This window comes from Puntigrus tetrazona, chromosome 22, assembly GCF_018831695.1.
Source record: "Puntigrus tetrazona isolate hp1 chromosome 22, ASM1883169v1, whole genome shotgun sequence".
Lineage (NCBI taxonomy): Eukaryota > Metazoa > Chordata > Actinopteri > Cypriniformes > Cyprinidae > Puntigrus > Puntigrus tetrazona.
The window spans coordinates 8,294,069-8,311,794 of record NC_056720.1 but is presented as its reverse complement, the minus strand read 5'-3'; the positions used below and the strand labels follow the sequence as shown (position 1 = coordinate 8,311,794).

Below are 17,726 nucleotides of genomic sequence, written 5' to 3'. Positions count from 1 at the left end.
CACCGACAGGACCCCATAAGCCATGCATTAGAACAGCTGACTGTGATCCCCAGCATTCTACTGACCTCTCTCACCTCTCAATAAACATGGAGCGATGCCTTGAAACCTGCGCACTAAGAATAAAACTTTGTCTCATAACGGTCATACTTTTTTAATGTAACCTTTCCATAAACAAGAACTTGAGACAAACCGAATACGCCCAGTTTACAATTTCATAGCAACTCCCAAACATTTTTGACATGACTTCTATTCAGGAATGCGTTTTCGATTTAACACGAAACGCAGAACATGAAAGCCATTTGACAACCTATCCTACAGTCATGTTAATTTTGTCAACACCACTGACATTTCTGATTTATGCTCCGTCATCAAAATGACGTATTCGTTAGATGACTTTTTTGGACACAATTTACTTTACGGCTGACATAATAGGCTACGACATACGCCTACAGTAATAGGCCTAGTAGTAAATTAATATGTAAATATTTCCTAGATCATTTTTGTCAGATTCACAAGTATCTGCCTGCCAGGCTGTAACTCATTTAACCTTCATTTCGTATAAATATTATAGGCCTACATTCAGTATTTCAGGCTTCAGAAATAATCTGCCTCATTACAAGACTATTAAAATGGAAGAGGTGATTTAAACGGTCAAAAAGGTCAGTCGCAAAGGTACATACAAGATAAGGTACATTTTGACTAGAAGGTAACATGCATTTTTTTTTTTAAATAAAAGTCAGTTTGTAACAAATCGTCACTCAGGTACGAATTGCCAGACATTTATATATAATACCATTAAATTCAAGGTTTTGTCTATTCTTTTTCAGTTATTGGTAGGCGTTTCTGTAATAGTTAAACAGCTTAAATTTAGCTGCAATTAAACGCTGTGACAACATGCCCCGCTATTGGTCAGTGTTTTTAGTTTGCTTTAACTTTTGTTCTTGGCAACAACTGCGCCAATAGTGAAATCAATAGGAAATACCCTCTTAACGAAACGACCGTTGGAAACGGCGTGGAGAATCTCTAGCTACATCAGACCCTGCTTTTCACAGTTAACCGGTTTTTATTTCACAGCATTTATAAACGAACCTGTCGCCGCGGTCTCCGGAACCCATCTCAGCGAACCGACCTGGCGCAGCTGGAAAGCGGTTTTCACCTCATGACAGCTCTGCGCGCTGGCGCAGTGAACTCTCCAAACCAACACGCTGGAGAGCAGGATCCACAAGCAACATACACGCGGTGCTGTCCTGCGGAGCATTGCACCATCTCAGTCCACAGAAAGCCCTCTGAGCCAATGTAAGAGAAAGAGAAAAGCCCTCAAGACAAGTCAGAAGTGTTATCCAGAAGAGATGCGCATTTAAAGCCGCTTAATGAAGTATCCAGAAAAAAAGGGGCTTCACATGCTGCGTGATTTGACAGACTGGACTGGAGACATGTGAGGAAGGGCCCTCTGTGTGTGCGCGCGCGCGCCCAGTGCGCAAAAGAGACTTCTGACTGCCAGTTTTGTGCGCCCCACACCCACTCCGGACCCCCTCCTTCTGGCAGAGATGGGTAGACGGTGGAACAATGTAAAACAGATTCTTAAAATAGATATTGTTTTCTATTTGATATATTTTTAAGTGCGCATTAAATTAACAACGGACTAAACGTTTTCCCCATGTTTTGTTGTGTTGCCACCTTATGTTAAAGTGCTTTAAATTCCTTTTTCGATCTGCACTCCATGCCCAATGACGAAACAGGATTGTCACAGCTTTGTACGTTTTTTGAGATAAGTACATTGCGTAGGCATAACGGGCCAAATATTTAGCTGAAGAGCCTAGTCTCCGGTATTTTTGGTTGGAGGTGACAAGGCTTGCTCATCAAGGTTATTCTCCTTCTCACCTCTTCACCTCTTCAAGCTCCGTCGGGGTGGATGGGGGCAGATGCACATGTTCGTATTTCTGCAGAAATATTCGATTGGTTCAGTCCCAGGCTGTGGCCGGGCCACTTGAGGACATTTGCAGAGTTGTCTATAAGCCACTCTCGCCGTGCATTTAGGTTCAATGCACTGCTGGAAGGTGAGTCTCTGAATGCTCTGGACTGGGTTTTCTTTAAGGCTATCTGTATATTTTGCTGCACTAAGCTTTCCTTCTACTGACTCTCAGTCCCTGCCAATAAAAACAGCCCCACAGCATGAGGTTGCTACCGGCACACTTTACTTTTGGGATTGCGCTTTGCAGGTGATATCTTCAAACGTGATGAGTTTCATCAGAAACAGGGTGGAGTGTCTTCTGTAGGTTTCTCCCATCTGCATATATGATCATGGAGCTCAACTAGAGCGATCAGGTTCTTGTCCCTTCTATTTCAGTTCAATTTGGCAAAACAGGCCAGCTCAGACGTCTTCTATTATGGATTATGGATGCTTCTGTGAATGAACTCTTCCCCAGACAGGTAGCTTGATGCGAAGCTGACTCACAGCTCTTTGACTTTAGGGGCTTGGTTTTTGCTGATATGCACTGCAAAAATTTTAAAAACGTGTTTTTTTTTTTGTTTGTTTTTTTACCATTTTGGTTTAAGGAGGGAAAAAAGTTTATAAAGTTTGCTGCAACATAATGCAGCAACATAACAAAACATAAAAAAAATATGAATACTTTCAATAGGCAGCGTGTACACACACACATTTACAGTTTTTAGTAAAAAAAAGGGTATATATATATATATATATATATATATATATATATATATATATATATATATATATTAAAGGTTTACCTAACAGTTAAAACTGTGGCTAAAAACTCAATACAAAGTTTTCATACTTTTAAATTATATTTAATTAATTTTGAAAACTTGAATAAAAAGTAAAAAAATTTTTTTAAATAATTTTGTCTTTTTAAAGTAGCAGTTCTTACAGGACGATGTTAAAATAAATATTTTTTGTTTAATTTTAACTAATTTCAGAAGCATTATCCATTTAATATTTTCCACACATAAAATGCTCGAAAAACTCTATGTAAATAATTAAAAAGGGCTGTCTGAAAATGGATGAATTTAGGTTTCAAGCAACCACTCAATTTTGTCTACTGAATATTAAGTGTTCTCCTAGCAACACATGCATATCAATATTGTACATTTTCCACACACACACACACACACACACACACACACACACACACACACACACACACACACACACACACACACACACACACACACTCCTACATACACATGCAAAATTATAGGCTACATTTTTGAAGTCAAAGTGTTTTTATAACGCGTTTTACAGATCATGCCGCTATGAGGCGCAGTATGGTTGTTTCTTCCTATCTCTGATTTGAGTAACACGCCAGTACATCGCTGTTCCGCGCGATGGCGATACACAGCAAATATACCGATTTTACCGGCTTTTGAGAAGCAGAAGGAATATAACGAGCACGCTGTCATGCTGTGTTCAGCAGAAGTTCACACTTTGGAGTTTCAAACACAGAGAAACGTCTCTCAAGAAACATGGCGGGGAATATAAAAGATAAAGAAGCATATCAACGGCTGAACTTCCTCTACCAGGTCAGTGGGGTTTTGTGTCTCATCTGTTTATTTCAGCGTCAAACCTTCTCGTGATGTTTTCTGATGGTGGATCCCAGGCTGCTCACTGCGTTTTGGCTCAAAATCCAGAGAATGTTGAACTGGCAAGGTTTTACTGCCTCACTCAGAAGACCATCTCCAAACGACTGGTGCTCAGGCAGTGAGTAGCTTCTCCTTACTGGTGTGGAGTTTTAATAAACAGACATCAGTGATTGAGCTTCATTTGTTTACAGAGATCCATCAATAAAGAGAACCGTCTGCAAAAAATGCTGCACTTTACTAATACCAGGTGTCACATCAACTGTACGACAAAAAAGTAAGTCTATCCATCCATCCATCCATCCATCTATCTATCATCCATCCATCTATCATCCATCCATCTATCATCCATCCATCTATCATCCATCCATCTATCATCCATCCATCTATCTATCATCCATCCATCTATCATCCATCCATCTATCATCCATCCATCTATCATCCATCCATCTATCATCCATTCATCTATCATCCATCCATCCATCTATCTATCTCTCTCTATCTATCCATCTAACATTAACAATGTATATTAAATCTTAATATTGAAGGAGGAGCAATGCGACAACGCAAGACTGTTGTGCGGTGTTTAAGTTGTGGACTGACCAAACATTTCCCAAACAACCCAAAACATAAACTGTGGGTGGATCAACCTGAGGCTCAACTAGAAAACCAGACCTCGCAAGGTAAAGATAATCATCTTTGAAAGAGTTTTTGTCCATTGATTTTACTTAAAAGAAGAAGACAGTCCTGTAAAGTTTTCTGTTGATTGGAAATTTTTTTATTATTGCCCTGATGGTTTAAATGGGGAATTTTCACTGGTCGGTCTAGCTCTTTTCTTCAAGCCACTTCAATAATTTGTGAAGCTCAATTATCTTTTTCTGCCTATCAGAAATATATTCTTTTGTTTTTCTCATTGTGATGGACGATTAAGGAAATCTGGGCTTTGTTTTCCCTCCTATTAATATTTCTGTGAAACAGGAAGCCATGGCTGGATAACTTTTACGTTCATAATCACCCTGGAGCGCTCAGAATTGTGAATATGAATGGGAATATAGAGTAGGGCTGCGCCATATGTTGCAAGTGACAGTCATTCACATCCAGTCAATAAAGACAGTTTTTTTAAATTACCAATAAAAACATATATTTTATAATCCTATTTCCCCCTATTTTAAGGATTAGCAATACGGATACATTTTTACAGCCACCTTTGATCAGATTTACAAAGGGTGCCGATATTTTTGGCCATGACTGCATGAACTCTGCATTTATATGTGACCATCTCCTTCGTGGATGCTAACTTTGTTTTTCGTCTAGTCACCTGAGTTTTTTGTGCCACGTGACTCGCGCTACAATAGAGGTCCTTGCAGTTCATAGAAAAAAAAAAATCAGATGTCAATATCAAAATGTGTATTTAATCTGCTAGTGATATGCTAATATCTAATAACAGCCTAATTAACCAATTATCTTGTGGTCTAACTGAAACAACAGCAATTTACAACTTTTAGTCATGTGATAAACTTGGAGGGTAAAACATTCATCGAACTGCAGGTCAATTTTCCATCTCTTTCCCGTTCTTAAAAGAATAAAACGATTGTATGTGAGCAAAATGCAAGTTTTGGCCACTTGCGATCCATGTTAAGCGATATTTGAATCGTTAAACGGTGTAACAACTCGTTGTCAAAAGTGTATATTCTATTAAAAGATGAAATCCAGCAATCATCGTATTAATAATGCATACATGAGCAAGCAGATGAGGTCAGAATATGAACCCAATCCGTCCACTTAATGGTTTGGTGTTTTCCTTATAGTTTTCGATGAGAAACCGTTAAAATGTGAATATGTTTATATTCTGGTTTCCACGTACTATACATTATCGTTGCACCTCACTGCCCCGCTTTGGTCCTGATTGGCCAGCTATCCAGTGCATTGTGATTGGCCGAATACCTCAAGCATGTGATGAAAACGTTACACCCTTTATACCGCGTTCGCAAACGCGACGTCGCCACGAACCAATGGCGGCATCAACAACTCTACAGCGAGAATAAAAGTTGCACCACCTTTCTTTGTGTAAACGTTTAGGTGGCGTTGTAAAATTCTTCCCCTCCAAAGTTTGAAAAACCGACACTTACGACTGGTTTCGTGGGCCGGGGGTTCACTTATGATGTAAACAAGAACTTTTATTTTGGATGCAGTTGAACAGTTTGGCAGCGCTAAAATACACGCATTCACACAGTATCTTTTATTCTACCGTCTACAGATGCCGGTCCTTCATCTAAACCCGCAACCCAAGAGAAGTGCGATACTGACTCGGCATCCACGACTGCAAAGACTTCAGCCCAAACAAATGCGCCTAAACCTTCACGACACCCTACATACTAGTTAATATAACTACTTCAAGTCAACGGCGTTTTTGTCACACTTTTTTTGTATGCATTTTTTTTCCCCCTCCCTGACATTAAGTGCAATATCGTTTTTTTTTCCTCCCGCATCTAATGGATGTTTTGAATTGCAATAAAGCGATTCTACTGTAAGTGGCTGATTTACATTGCTAATGACTTTTATTCTGTACTTTTACGCATGCTTTAATATCATTGAACTCCACATGGCTTCCTGCAACAGAAGCGTTTTCTTTTATCACCCGGAGCGCACGGAAACCTGGTGGGAATTCAGCTGCCTGCATAAAAATTGATTGATCTACCGTTGCTAAATTGTCTCTTTATCCAAACCATCATGTGGATATTTCACTTAGCCACGCGGCTTACGCTTATTAATGCTTTTCAGAACAACGTTTAAAAAATTTTTTTTTCCAACTTCTGAGGCCTTAGTGTTTTTCTCCAGTCAGTTGATCTCTGGTAGTCTCTTGATCTTAGGGTCAGGCGCTACATCACGTATTGGGCGTAAAGGTTTTGATATCCGCGCTTTTGAAGTTTTTGATGAGAACAAAAGGCTTGTTTTGGCGCAGCAGTGCGCGTTCATGAATTATTCACGTTTGCGTGCGCGACCTCTCCGAGTATCGCGCTTCCGATCTTGGATGCGCAACGGATGTTGCATATTCATGGTATCCTGCACCCTGGCGATAATTTATAAGCGATATTAAGACATTTACACATGTATGAGTGTAATTCAGTCGCTGCTGATGTTGTTAATTGGACGGAATATGGATCTTGTCGAAACGCATTACAACGGCGCCGTCCCAAGGATATGCGTCTATGGGTTGTCAATACGGAAAGTAGCACCAGGAGGCTTCGTGGAAGCCAAGGAACCCCTCCCACTTCCTCGAATTAGAGAACCGAATCAATTGCCCTGAAGGACAGAACAAGATGCATGGGAAGACAGGATTTAATTCAATTTGCATCGCATAATGTCGGTGGGAGTGCATTAGAAATTAAAATCGGCGGGTTGAGGAATTGTGCTAAATGATGACGCGGACTCGAACTGTATCGAGGAGCTTCAGAGGTGAAAGAAAGGTCGAAAAAGATCTAGATCAAGTGTCTCCGTCGTATTTGTCTTAATGTACTGGCGGAAAGTGAAAATTACATTTATGCAAAGTTGTCGTGTGGTAACACGTTTTATTTTAAGGTGTCCTTGTTACGTAGGTTACATGTACTTACTGTTGTAATAACAATTATAACGGATAATTATATGCACGTAACCCTAACTATATAGTAAGTAGATGGAATTAACACTGTAACAAGAACACCTTAAGATAAAATGTGTGTATCTGTTCAGTTTTCTTTTAATTGTGAACAATGAAATTAGTTATTTGCACAAATAATAATTTACACTATAAAAAAATAAAAATATAAAATAAATAATATATATATATATATATATATATATATATATATATATATATAATTCTTAGAATTATTTTATTTAAAAAAAGCATTTTTAATTGTATAAAATTAGTCAAGTATTTTGCATGCATAAACGCACAGACAAATGTTTGTTTAAATGCATAAATGTGAATAAAATATACTATTATTATTAAACATTTATAACATTTGTGAATGTATTGTTTTTACTATGTTTATATTAATCTTTATATTTTACAATTATACATGATTAAAAAGTATGCAATTGCATAAAAGTATATTAAAATAGTATATAAAATAATGATATAAAATCCTACACAAATGCAATTTTAATAAAAAAATAGAACAATGACTAAATATGCAGTATTTATTACTTTTTAGTAAGTAGTATAATGACACACACAAATATATGCATATATATATATATATATATATATATATATATATATATATATATATATATATATATATATATATATAATATTTTGAATGTTATCATTACATTTTGCAAACCGAGTGTTTTTTTGTTAATAATTTTTACAATTATACGTATCATACATACACACACACACACATACCCCGTCACGAGTCACACTACCGTCATGAGAAGATGCCCTTAACTGTCACAATGGAAAATCTGGCTTATTTTATTATGCAAGAAATATCTTATTTTTAAAAAAGTTTTTCTGCTTTGGATTTTCAGTAGAAATGTGACCTGCATATATTTTTCGCGAGACTAATGGTTTGTAGCAGCTTTGGAATATTAATATAAAATCCAATCGAGGTGCGGCCATGCATGCGCATATCGGTCATTTTATACAAACGCCTTTGAATTTGGCTCACCTACTGAGACTGGATTTGTTTATAAAGACACTTTTTTTTTTTTGCGCCTCGGGGAGAACTTTAGAACGTCTGTTAGGCTGATATTAATAACATTTATACTGCAGCATGCTTCGAAAATATGAGGACACGTATGACTCTGGAGATGCTAAATCATTGGTATCCTCTGCAGGGTGCATATTGCCAATATATATTGTTGGTGCATGAATTTTTGATACGCTGTGAAAATGCGCTCCATGAAATTACCTGACCTGTGCTTGCGGTTCCTCTGTGCCATATGACATTTCTGTGACTGATTTTTAAGTCTGCCATGTTCCATCAGAGGCAAAACAAAACCATTTCTATGTTGTCAGAAATATTATGCATGCCCGATAGCTGCTTCTCTTGATATGGTTTTTTTTTTGGCAGCATTGGGAATTGGACAAAAACAGGAATATTAGAGGGTCACAAATATCACACAGCATTCACCTGAAGTAATCATTTTTGCTATTATGCTATATGTACGTCAATTTTTTTGACAAGGCGCCACCTGACCGACACAAAGCATGAAACAACCAACAGTTTCCTTTTCATGTCATGTATTTGAGTTATTAGAGTATTTGTAGTAAATGACGACAGTATTAATAAACTAAAATTATGATATTATTATTATTTTTCGAGACACTCAAGGACACCTCACACAGTATTAATGTAATATAACAATATTGAATATTATTAAGGGGAACTTGCAAAATACAAAATGACACAAGGAAATAAATAAATATAAAACGGCAAATACATTTCCTAAAGAACGTGTAAAAAAAACTCCAACTATTTTCAGACACTGAAGGGCACCTTGCGTAATAAAGTATAAAACAAATATTCTTAAACATGAAATAAATCAGGCTATTTTCAATCACGCAAATCTTACGTAATATAAAATTATACATGAAGTGAATAACAAAAAAATTTGTTATTATTATTATTATTATTATTATATGACCTAATTTTAAACACCGAAGGACACCTTACACAATAAAATATGAAACAAACACATTAATAAAAATGTTTTTTTTTTTTTTTTTGAACAGCATGTTATAAAATTAAATTGTAGTATGAGTAATAATTCAAAAATATTTTTTTTCAAACATTACAGGTCATCAACACGATATAAAGTCAGATAAGTATTTTTTTCTTACAATCTAAATGTAAAATATAAAATTACATAAATTAATAACAATAAAATTATTATTATCAGCTCTTTTTAACATTTAAAGGACACCATTCCGCGATACATTATCAAACAAACAAATAAATATACTTTTCCCCTTTAAGGGCATTTGATAAAATATTAAATGAAATCGCAGTGGTAGTAGTACACCTTAAATGTTTGACAAAAAGTTATAATAATGAAGGTTATGTACGCAATTTAAAACAAACTAATAACAAACAAACAGATCATAAAACAGAACAGGCACGCGTAACAAGATTCATAAAGCAGCCAGTTTTTCAAATCAGATTATATATTATAGATTATTATAAGCAATATTTCTCTTTGCACGATGCATCAGCAGGATGAATAAATACTTTCATAAAAGCCTCGACAATACATATTCAGTGCTTGGCAGCATTGTCCTGATGTTACAGACTAGGGAGCGATGTACTGAGTGTCAGTAAGCCATAAACACTTTAATAATTTACATTTATTGATAAATGATAAAACCCAGCCAAGCTCGCGCAAGCCCTCACGAAACATCTCTGCAAACATTGGCCGGCTTGTTGGCTGCTTTGGATCCACAGCACTCCTACAAATTGAACAAGAACAAGAAAAGAGCTAAAAAGATTATCCACAACACAGCCGAGGCTGCCAACTGTGATTATCCATAAGCACTCGTAGGCAAGTGGTATTAGTCACAAGAAAAATTAGATAGGAAAATGTGGAGAGAATGTATTGGAGGATGCACAGATGTGAAAGCGTCAGGCGCTAATCTTTTTATGTTTAAATACCCTTTAAATATAGAAGTGTGCAAAATCGATTGTATTCTCTGAAGACGGGCACCGGACAATGAAGAAGGTCTTGTAGGAAAACTGCCATTTTCATAAGCGTAATTACTGCCTTTTTTATGGGATCCGCTACACGAGCCTTTTTAGTTTATGAGGCACAATTAAACCAAGAGCAAGCTGTGAATGCTCTTCTGGATGAGTTTATGGAGCAATATTTTCTTTGTCTGTTTAATTTCGACCTCTGAGAGAAACAAAACTACGGTTTGCTGGGAATTTTATGCAAAACAGGGTCTTAAAGAGACGTAAGTAATTTCATCAAATTCAGTAAATGCAAAAAGGTGTGTAGGTTTGTTTTATTATTTATGACTGTATGTACTCATGCATATTTTCATACAATGACAAAAAGGATAGAATCAGGATAGATTTAGATTTAGGTACAGTATGTATGTGTGTGTATATGTGTAAAAATACATGTATTTATATATATGTATATATATATATTATTTTTTTTTTTGGTTTTATATATATATATATATATATATATATATATATATATAATTTATATTATGTAAACCAAAAATATATTAGAATTTATATACACATTTCCATAATTTATATCTAGTAACCGTCTCTAAATCTGCCCTATTTATGAGTAGACCCTGTTATGTTCTTCCGCAAGGTGCCACAAAATCATGTCTATAAAATGTGAATTTCCATCCAAAGTGGTCTCTTGTCCCTCGACTGGGGAACAGGCATTCATTAGTCTCCAGCAACAGGTCTTGAAGTCCTCCCTCCTCTCCTTAATTTTACTCACTTACGCCAACAGCTGCCTCAAATTAACATGCTCCTTCAGGTATGCAAATATATGCAAATATGTGGGTGGTTGCCCCCTCTGAGCTTTGAAGTCGAAGTACAGAGGAAAGGAAAGGTTGAAGAGTTGGGAAAGCATGCTTTGGTAAACATCTGTTTGGGCCTCTGCGCTCACCGTCCCCGGAGAGTTAATGAGCCAGATTCATCTAGAGCAAATGTTATCAATGATTGCGTATGTGTGATTAATGGTATACACACGGATGAGATTTTTTTTTCTTCTTCCGCGTATCATCGCATTTAATGGACAGTTGTTAAAATGCTTTAAACTCGAATGAGTGTGTATGTGTGCATGTATATATTAGGGATGCACCGAATTTTGGCCAACCGAAATAGTTCATACGGAAATAGCTGAAAAGACCGAATAAATTGTCAAACAATGGCGTGATGTTATCAAATATAGGCTCGCACGCGCTCATGCAGCAAACGTGTCCAAGAAAGACGCTACAATCATAAGCACCGACCGTTTAGCACTGCATCTTAAGTCTCCGATGAGAAGAGGAGAGGTGGCTGTTGACGGATGATTAGTAAATAAACCCACAGAGCGTTACGTTTTCTAATATGCACACAATTTACATGTAGCCCGTTCAGATTGCACGAGCTGGAAGCGCATCTGCTTGTTAGCCAGGGTTCAAAGTACAAATCTGCACTGAAAGCGTCACTAGTCAGCTGCTCAGTTACATTTTCATGCATTTTTAAAGCAAACTAACAAAAGACAATAATGATGCTAATAATAATTTCAACAGCTCTATTAATATATTTATTACAACACTCATACATAGGCTTACTGTTCCAATTGGGATCTGTAATATTTTCTAATGTTTTGAAAGAATACTCTTCTGCTCAGCACGGCTGCATTTAAAATACTTGCCTGATTCAAGAAGGGGGCCTCTAAGTTTTTCGTTTTTAAGTAAAATTGTGCTTTGCTGGTATAGTTATATATAAGTATATAGTATAGTGGCAAGATGAAAACCACAAATTTTTGTTTCAAATTTTCACAAAGGATTTAATAATAGAATAATAATCTTAGGTTATAATAATAAAAATTACAATCCAGATTTGGTTTTCAAAGATTTGTTATAAAAACAGATGTTTTTTTCTCCCAAAATGCTATAAATCCACAACTCTTTTTTTTTTTTTTTTTTTTTCAAAATGCTATAAATCCATTGAATCAATATAAATGCTTTTCAATTTGATCCACGTTTTCTAACATTCGTCTGCCATTATATATTTGTGCAGAGAAGGGAGGCAGTTTGGAAAACGGAGAAAACATTACAGAATAACATGACGGATTTATTGCATGTTGCATTACAGACCAGACCAGATACAATAATGATTTTGGCAGAAAAAAATGCAATTTATCGCAATTTAGAACCAAACTATATATACACTCACCGGCCACTTTATTAGGTTCACCTTAATAGTACAGGGTTGGACACCCTTTTGCCTTCAGAACTGCCTTAATCCTTCATGGCATAGATTGAACAAGGTACTGGAAACATTCCTCAGAGATTTTGGTCCATATTGACATGATAGCATCACGCAGTTGCTGCAGGTTTGTCGGCTGCACATCTATAATGCGACACGACATTCTAAAGGCTCTATTGGTTTGAGATCTGGTGACTGTTGTGGCCATTTGAGTACAGTGAACATTGTCATGTTCAAGAAACCAGTCTGAGATGATTCATGCTTTATGAAATGGCGTGCTGGAAATCCTGCTGGAAATAACCATCAGAAGATGGGTAGACTGTGGTCATAAAGGGATGGACATGGTCAGCTACAATACTCAGGTAGGCTGTGGCGTTGACACGATGCTTAATTGGTACTACTACTATGCCCAAAGTGTGCCAAGAAAATATCCCCCACACCATTACACCACCACCAGCATCCTTGAACCATTGATACAAGGCAGGATGGATCCATGCTTTTATTTTGTTGACGCCAAATTCTGACCCTACCATCCGAATGTCACAGCAGAAAGCGAGACTCATCAGACCAGGCAACGTTTTTCCAATCTTTTATTGTCCAATTTTGGTGAGCCTGTGCAAATTGTAGCCTCAGTTTCCTGTTCTTAGTTGACAGGAGTGGCACACGGTGTGGTCTTCTGCTGCTGTAGCCCATCCGTCTCAAGGTTCGACGTGTTGTGCGTTCAGAGATGCTCTTCTGCATACCTTGGTTGTAACGAGTGGTTATTTGAGTAACTGTTGCCTTTCTATCAGCTCGAACCAGTCTGGCCATTCTTCTCTGACCTCTGGCATCAACAAGGCATTTGCACCCACAGAACTGCCGCTCACTGGATATTTTCTCTTTTTCGGACCATTCTCTGTGAACCCTAGAGATGGTTGTGCATGAAAATCCCAGTAGATCAGCAGTTTCTGAAACCAGTCCGTCTGGCACCAACAACCATGCCACGTTCACCAAGTCACTTAAATCATCTTTCTTCCTTATTCTGATGCTTGGTTTGAACTGCAGTGGATCGTCTTGACCATATCAACATGCCTAAATGCATTTGATGCCATTTGAATGAATTGCTGCCATGTGATTGGCTGATTAGAAATTTGCGCTAACGAGCAGTTGGACAGGTGTATATATATATGTGTGTATACAAATTGCAAAAAACATGCAACAAATATTTTTGTTTTATTTAGAGATTAAATGTAAGATATCTCTTACTGAGTCAAACATTTGCATCTTAGTCTGTATATCAAAATGTCATAGGAAGAGACACGTTTTGATCAAAGATTTTCAGTGTTTTCAGATCTTCTGGGTAAACATGATCTAAAAATACGGCTTGAATACTGAAGCGTAACCCGTGGCAGTTTTTTGGCAACACTTTAAAATACTTTGGCCCCAAAAAGTATTTGGACACCGAAGTCAGAGGTTTAGACTAAAGTTAGTTAAAAATGTATGAGTGGCATTTGTAAACAAATGCTGCAAGACCTTTCACAGCTGACTTCTCTTGTCTGGGCCATTTTTGCAGCGACTTTCTGATTGTTCGTGTTTTCCCTCAGGCTTCGCAAAAACATTTGACAACCAGAACATGTCAAAATGTGTTTGAACTCCGTTTCAAAAACTTTTGAAACGCTTTACAGGTGCAGCTCCGCACACATTTGATTTCGGCTGAGTTTGCCGTTAGCATGCTGCTAAGCTAATGGCAAAATATCCAAGATTGCGAATTTAACTTGCGCGCAAAATGTAAATATTGCACTGCTTCCATCCAATTAGTCAAAGAGAACAAAATCATTAAGTAAAACATTCTGTAAAACATTTACAGAAATATTAACTATTACCGGTTTAACCTGGCTGCCTTCTCGCTATCCCTTTACTGAGCTGGTCATTGAGTTCTTTGAAGCAAATAAAATGGCTCTTTTAAACCCCGTTTCTGTGATCGCCATTGGGAAACTACTGTTTAAATGAGCAAATTGTGCACGGTTTGTCTAAAAACATTTAAAACACCAAACAGACAAGTAAACAGCATTAAAAAAAACCTGATTTGACCACAGGGGACACATGGAAACATAGCTATTGACTGCTTAAATATATGGTAAAATAATTTTCAGTATTGAAAAGTTTCTATATACACCTGTCTGTTTAACTAAGATCATCTTAGATTTGATTTGTCGTCGTTGTTGTTGTTATTATTATTATTATTTATTTTTATTAGTTTTTTTTTTCAGCTTATCTCATCTCAAGGTAAAAGATTTTCCTGCTCTGCGAAGGCTACATGCATAGTCTGGCCAAAACTAGATATTTAGTGCGTATTTCTGTCTTGATTCAGACAAGGCGACTTTTCTCGGGAGAAATCAATATTATGGATTCGCAAGATGTTAATTTCTGGACTGGAGGCGTGTGGATTACTTATGGATTATTGTGATGTTTTCATCAGCCGTTTGAACTCTCATTGTAACGGCACCCATTCACTGCAAAGGTTCCCCTGGTGAGAAAGTGATGTAATGCTAAATTAACATTGCGATTAACCTGCAATTAAATGCCTGAAAACATCTTCAGTTCACATTAAAATATATTCTTTTAAAGCACCTAATTAGGCTAAATTGTCTTTCTTTTGCACAAGGGTATCTCTTTAAAACCTAACAAACATCTTTATGTCAAACGCTAATGTTATAGCTTAAAAATAAATGCTGCTTGTTTTGATATTGAATTATGCAATGCAAAGACATTCATGCATTTTTAACCATGGCTTATGCGTCCAAACAATTACAGTATAGGTGCCACTGCATGTCTTTTCAACTGCTGCTGAATCCCAGCGGTGATTACGGTGGGCTTTGATGAGGGTCTAGAGGAAGAGAGAATACAAGCAATACAGAATGCAGTGATGCATGCTGAAATACATGCATGCTCCCGAACTTCCAGCATTAATTGGGCTAATTTGATGCGGCCGAATGCATTTTTAGCAAGTCTTCTCATGACTTTTTAATACGAGCACCATAAAACTTGGGAAAAGAGGGGGGCTGGAATTATTTTTGTGGGTCAGAGGCAGCCTTCCTAGAGACTTCTAGAATCTACTGCGATTAATCAAGTAGGCTCGTTAAAAATAAACTGCCTGTGATGTGATGGTTCTCAACATCCACGTGATTGCTATACATTTAATTGCAAAGCAATAATCATAGACTCGGATGCTATTTATGCTGACATTGTGCTGTGGATGTATATGCTTGTGGTACAAATTTGAGGTGTCATTTACACTGCATGCATTTTTTTTGCGTTAAATTGGAAGTGCTTTTTAGAGGTTTTATTACTTTTAGCACCTGTTTTACTGTATTTTTTAGGAATGCATCAACTAAAATGTCCATATTAGCAAATCATAAATTACAAATTATATTAATAGCTAGCCATGTGGGCAGCATTGCGCACTGAATTATCAATAATCCAATAATTTGCTTTAACATTAAACGACAATAAAAAGCTAATATCTTTAACTATATTGTATGTTGTCAAATGCAAAACCAACAAGAGTACAGTAATTCACCTCATTTTGGAAACGGACTACGTTGGTTGGACTGCATTTGTTTGTGATTTGAGCTCGTTAGACTAATAACTTCTGAAACTGACTTCGATTGTTGCATTGCAAGTGTTGGATTCGCTAAAATGAACCGACTCATTCGTGTCGACATATACGTGTTTGATTTACTAAAATGACTAACTTGACTCATGACAAAAACGTACCTGTGGATTCTCCAAGACGTAAAATACGTAGGGTCACGTATGTTTCGCGCTATATTCGATGTACATCCGATGACGTATTTGTACGTTTAATGTGACGTTAATTTTGTAGGTGTCGCAATTTTTTTTGGGATCTTTTATATTCATCATGAGTCAAGCAACTGTGTACGAAAAGCTCATTTCTGTCGGAAAGTGCAATGATGTGTTAGTACGCATTTCGCGGGCCTACGTTTAATTTGTAGTTAACACTTTTCCCTGCTTTTATTTTTATTAATACCTTGGTTAATTTTCACAAAGGGTGCCGCATACATCTGATCTTTTTACGCTAACATACTCAACTATCATTAGTTTCCTATCCGATACCCCGAATCCTATTTATAGCTACACTTTGAGATCTGTCTTTAGTTCTTTGTAGATTATTTACGAATGTAAACATGACTTAAACGCTCGATGTGATGTTTTAAAAAATGCTGCAGTGGTAAATTAATCATATGAGGGGGAAGTCGTGGGGAAAAAAAAGGAAAGAAAATATATACACATAAGCCAAGAGATTAACCCTATGCAAACAACCCATGTCTTGCGCTCTTCTAATCAGATATTCAATGTTCTTTTCGATGCTCATCAGCAAATGGACCTATTCACGTATGGACCTACAATGTCTCCATAAACATGCCGGGAATTTATGAGATGAACCAATATGTTAACTTGCGGTTGCTAGCCATAAATCCAACAGAATGTGTTGACGAGTTATTATTGGAGAGAGAGGTACTGTACAGTAAGCTGCCACTGTGGGTGAACCATTTGAAATGAAAGTCGATTTGCCTGAGGGCGACATAGTCTGCAATCTCCGTCTGCAGTTACCCAGGCAGAAACCAGAGACCTCGAACTCCCACTCAGCTCACACACACACACACACACAATCAAGTTATTTTAAATAATGCAGAAATGTGTGCATATAGGGTTATGATACTCCACCGCATGTGCACATAATGTGTTTTTCTCAAGCGTCTGCATTTCGCACTTTAACTTTCTTACATCTGCACTCTTGTTTGGTGCCTGAATAGAAATTGCGACTTGACACTAGTTGGGTATATAGACACGTATTTTAAACATTACTAAAGCCAATTTTAGTTAAGCCTTCACACTTAATTATTCACACAGTAATTATTTGAAAAATGAATACTAGCAATTTTGAGACTTTGAAACTATCCCATAGTAAAATATGTCCTCAATTGAATACTGTGTAGTTTGTTTTGAAACCCCAAATGTTAAAAAAAAAAGGTCCTAAATTATCCATCAAATGTACGCTTGAATCCCAGCGAAGTAGTTGGTTTTCCGGGTATTTTTTGGCTTCTGTTTTTGAAATGCTATGAGTTTGGACCTACTGCTCCTCTGACATGCCGTTTTTCATTTACTATATAGTATGGAAATAGGCATACC

At 36.9% G+C, this 17,726-nt stretch overlaps 2 protein-coding genes across 3 annotated transcripts in view; one reads left to right on the top strand and one right to left on the bottom strand.

Annotated features, from left to right (window-relative positions):
* gpc5b (glypican 5b) overlaps positions 1–1,599 on the bottom strand; it is a 38,020-nt gene extending 36,421 nt beyond the window's left edge. The window contains exon 1 of one of the 2 annotated variants that reach the window (XM_043223926.1): positions 1,090–1,599. In XM_043223926.1, coding sequence (XP_043079861.1) covers positions 1,090–1,258 — 169 coding nt within the window. In that variant the 5' untranslated portion in view covers positions 1,259–1,599. The remainder of the gene's footprint in view (positions 1–1,089) is intronic. The other variant, XM_043223928.1, reaches the window with a different exon arrangement.
* A 1,782-nt stretch (positions 1,600–3,381) lies between these two features.
* On the top strand, positions 3,382–6,131 carry rpp21 (ribonuclease P 21 subunit). The gene is made up of 5 exons (XM_043222250.1): positions 3,382–3,543; positions 3,621–3,721; positions 3,795–3,877; positions 4,149–4,283; positions 5,858–6,131. The coding sequence occupies exons 1-5, from the start codon at positions 3,487–3,489 to the stop codon at positions 5,977–5,979; spliced, it is 498 nt and encodes a 165-aa protein (XP_043078185.1). The 5' UTR covers positions 3,382–3,486; the 3' UTR covers positions 5,980–6,131.
* Positions 6,132–17,726: the final 11,595 nt, after the last annotated feature.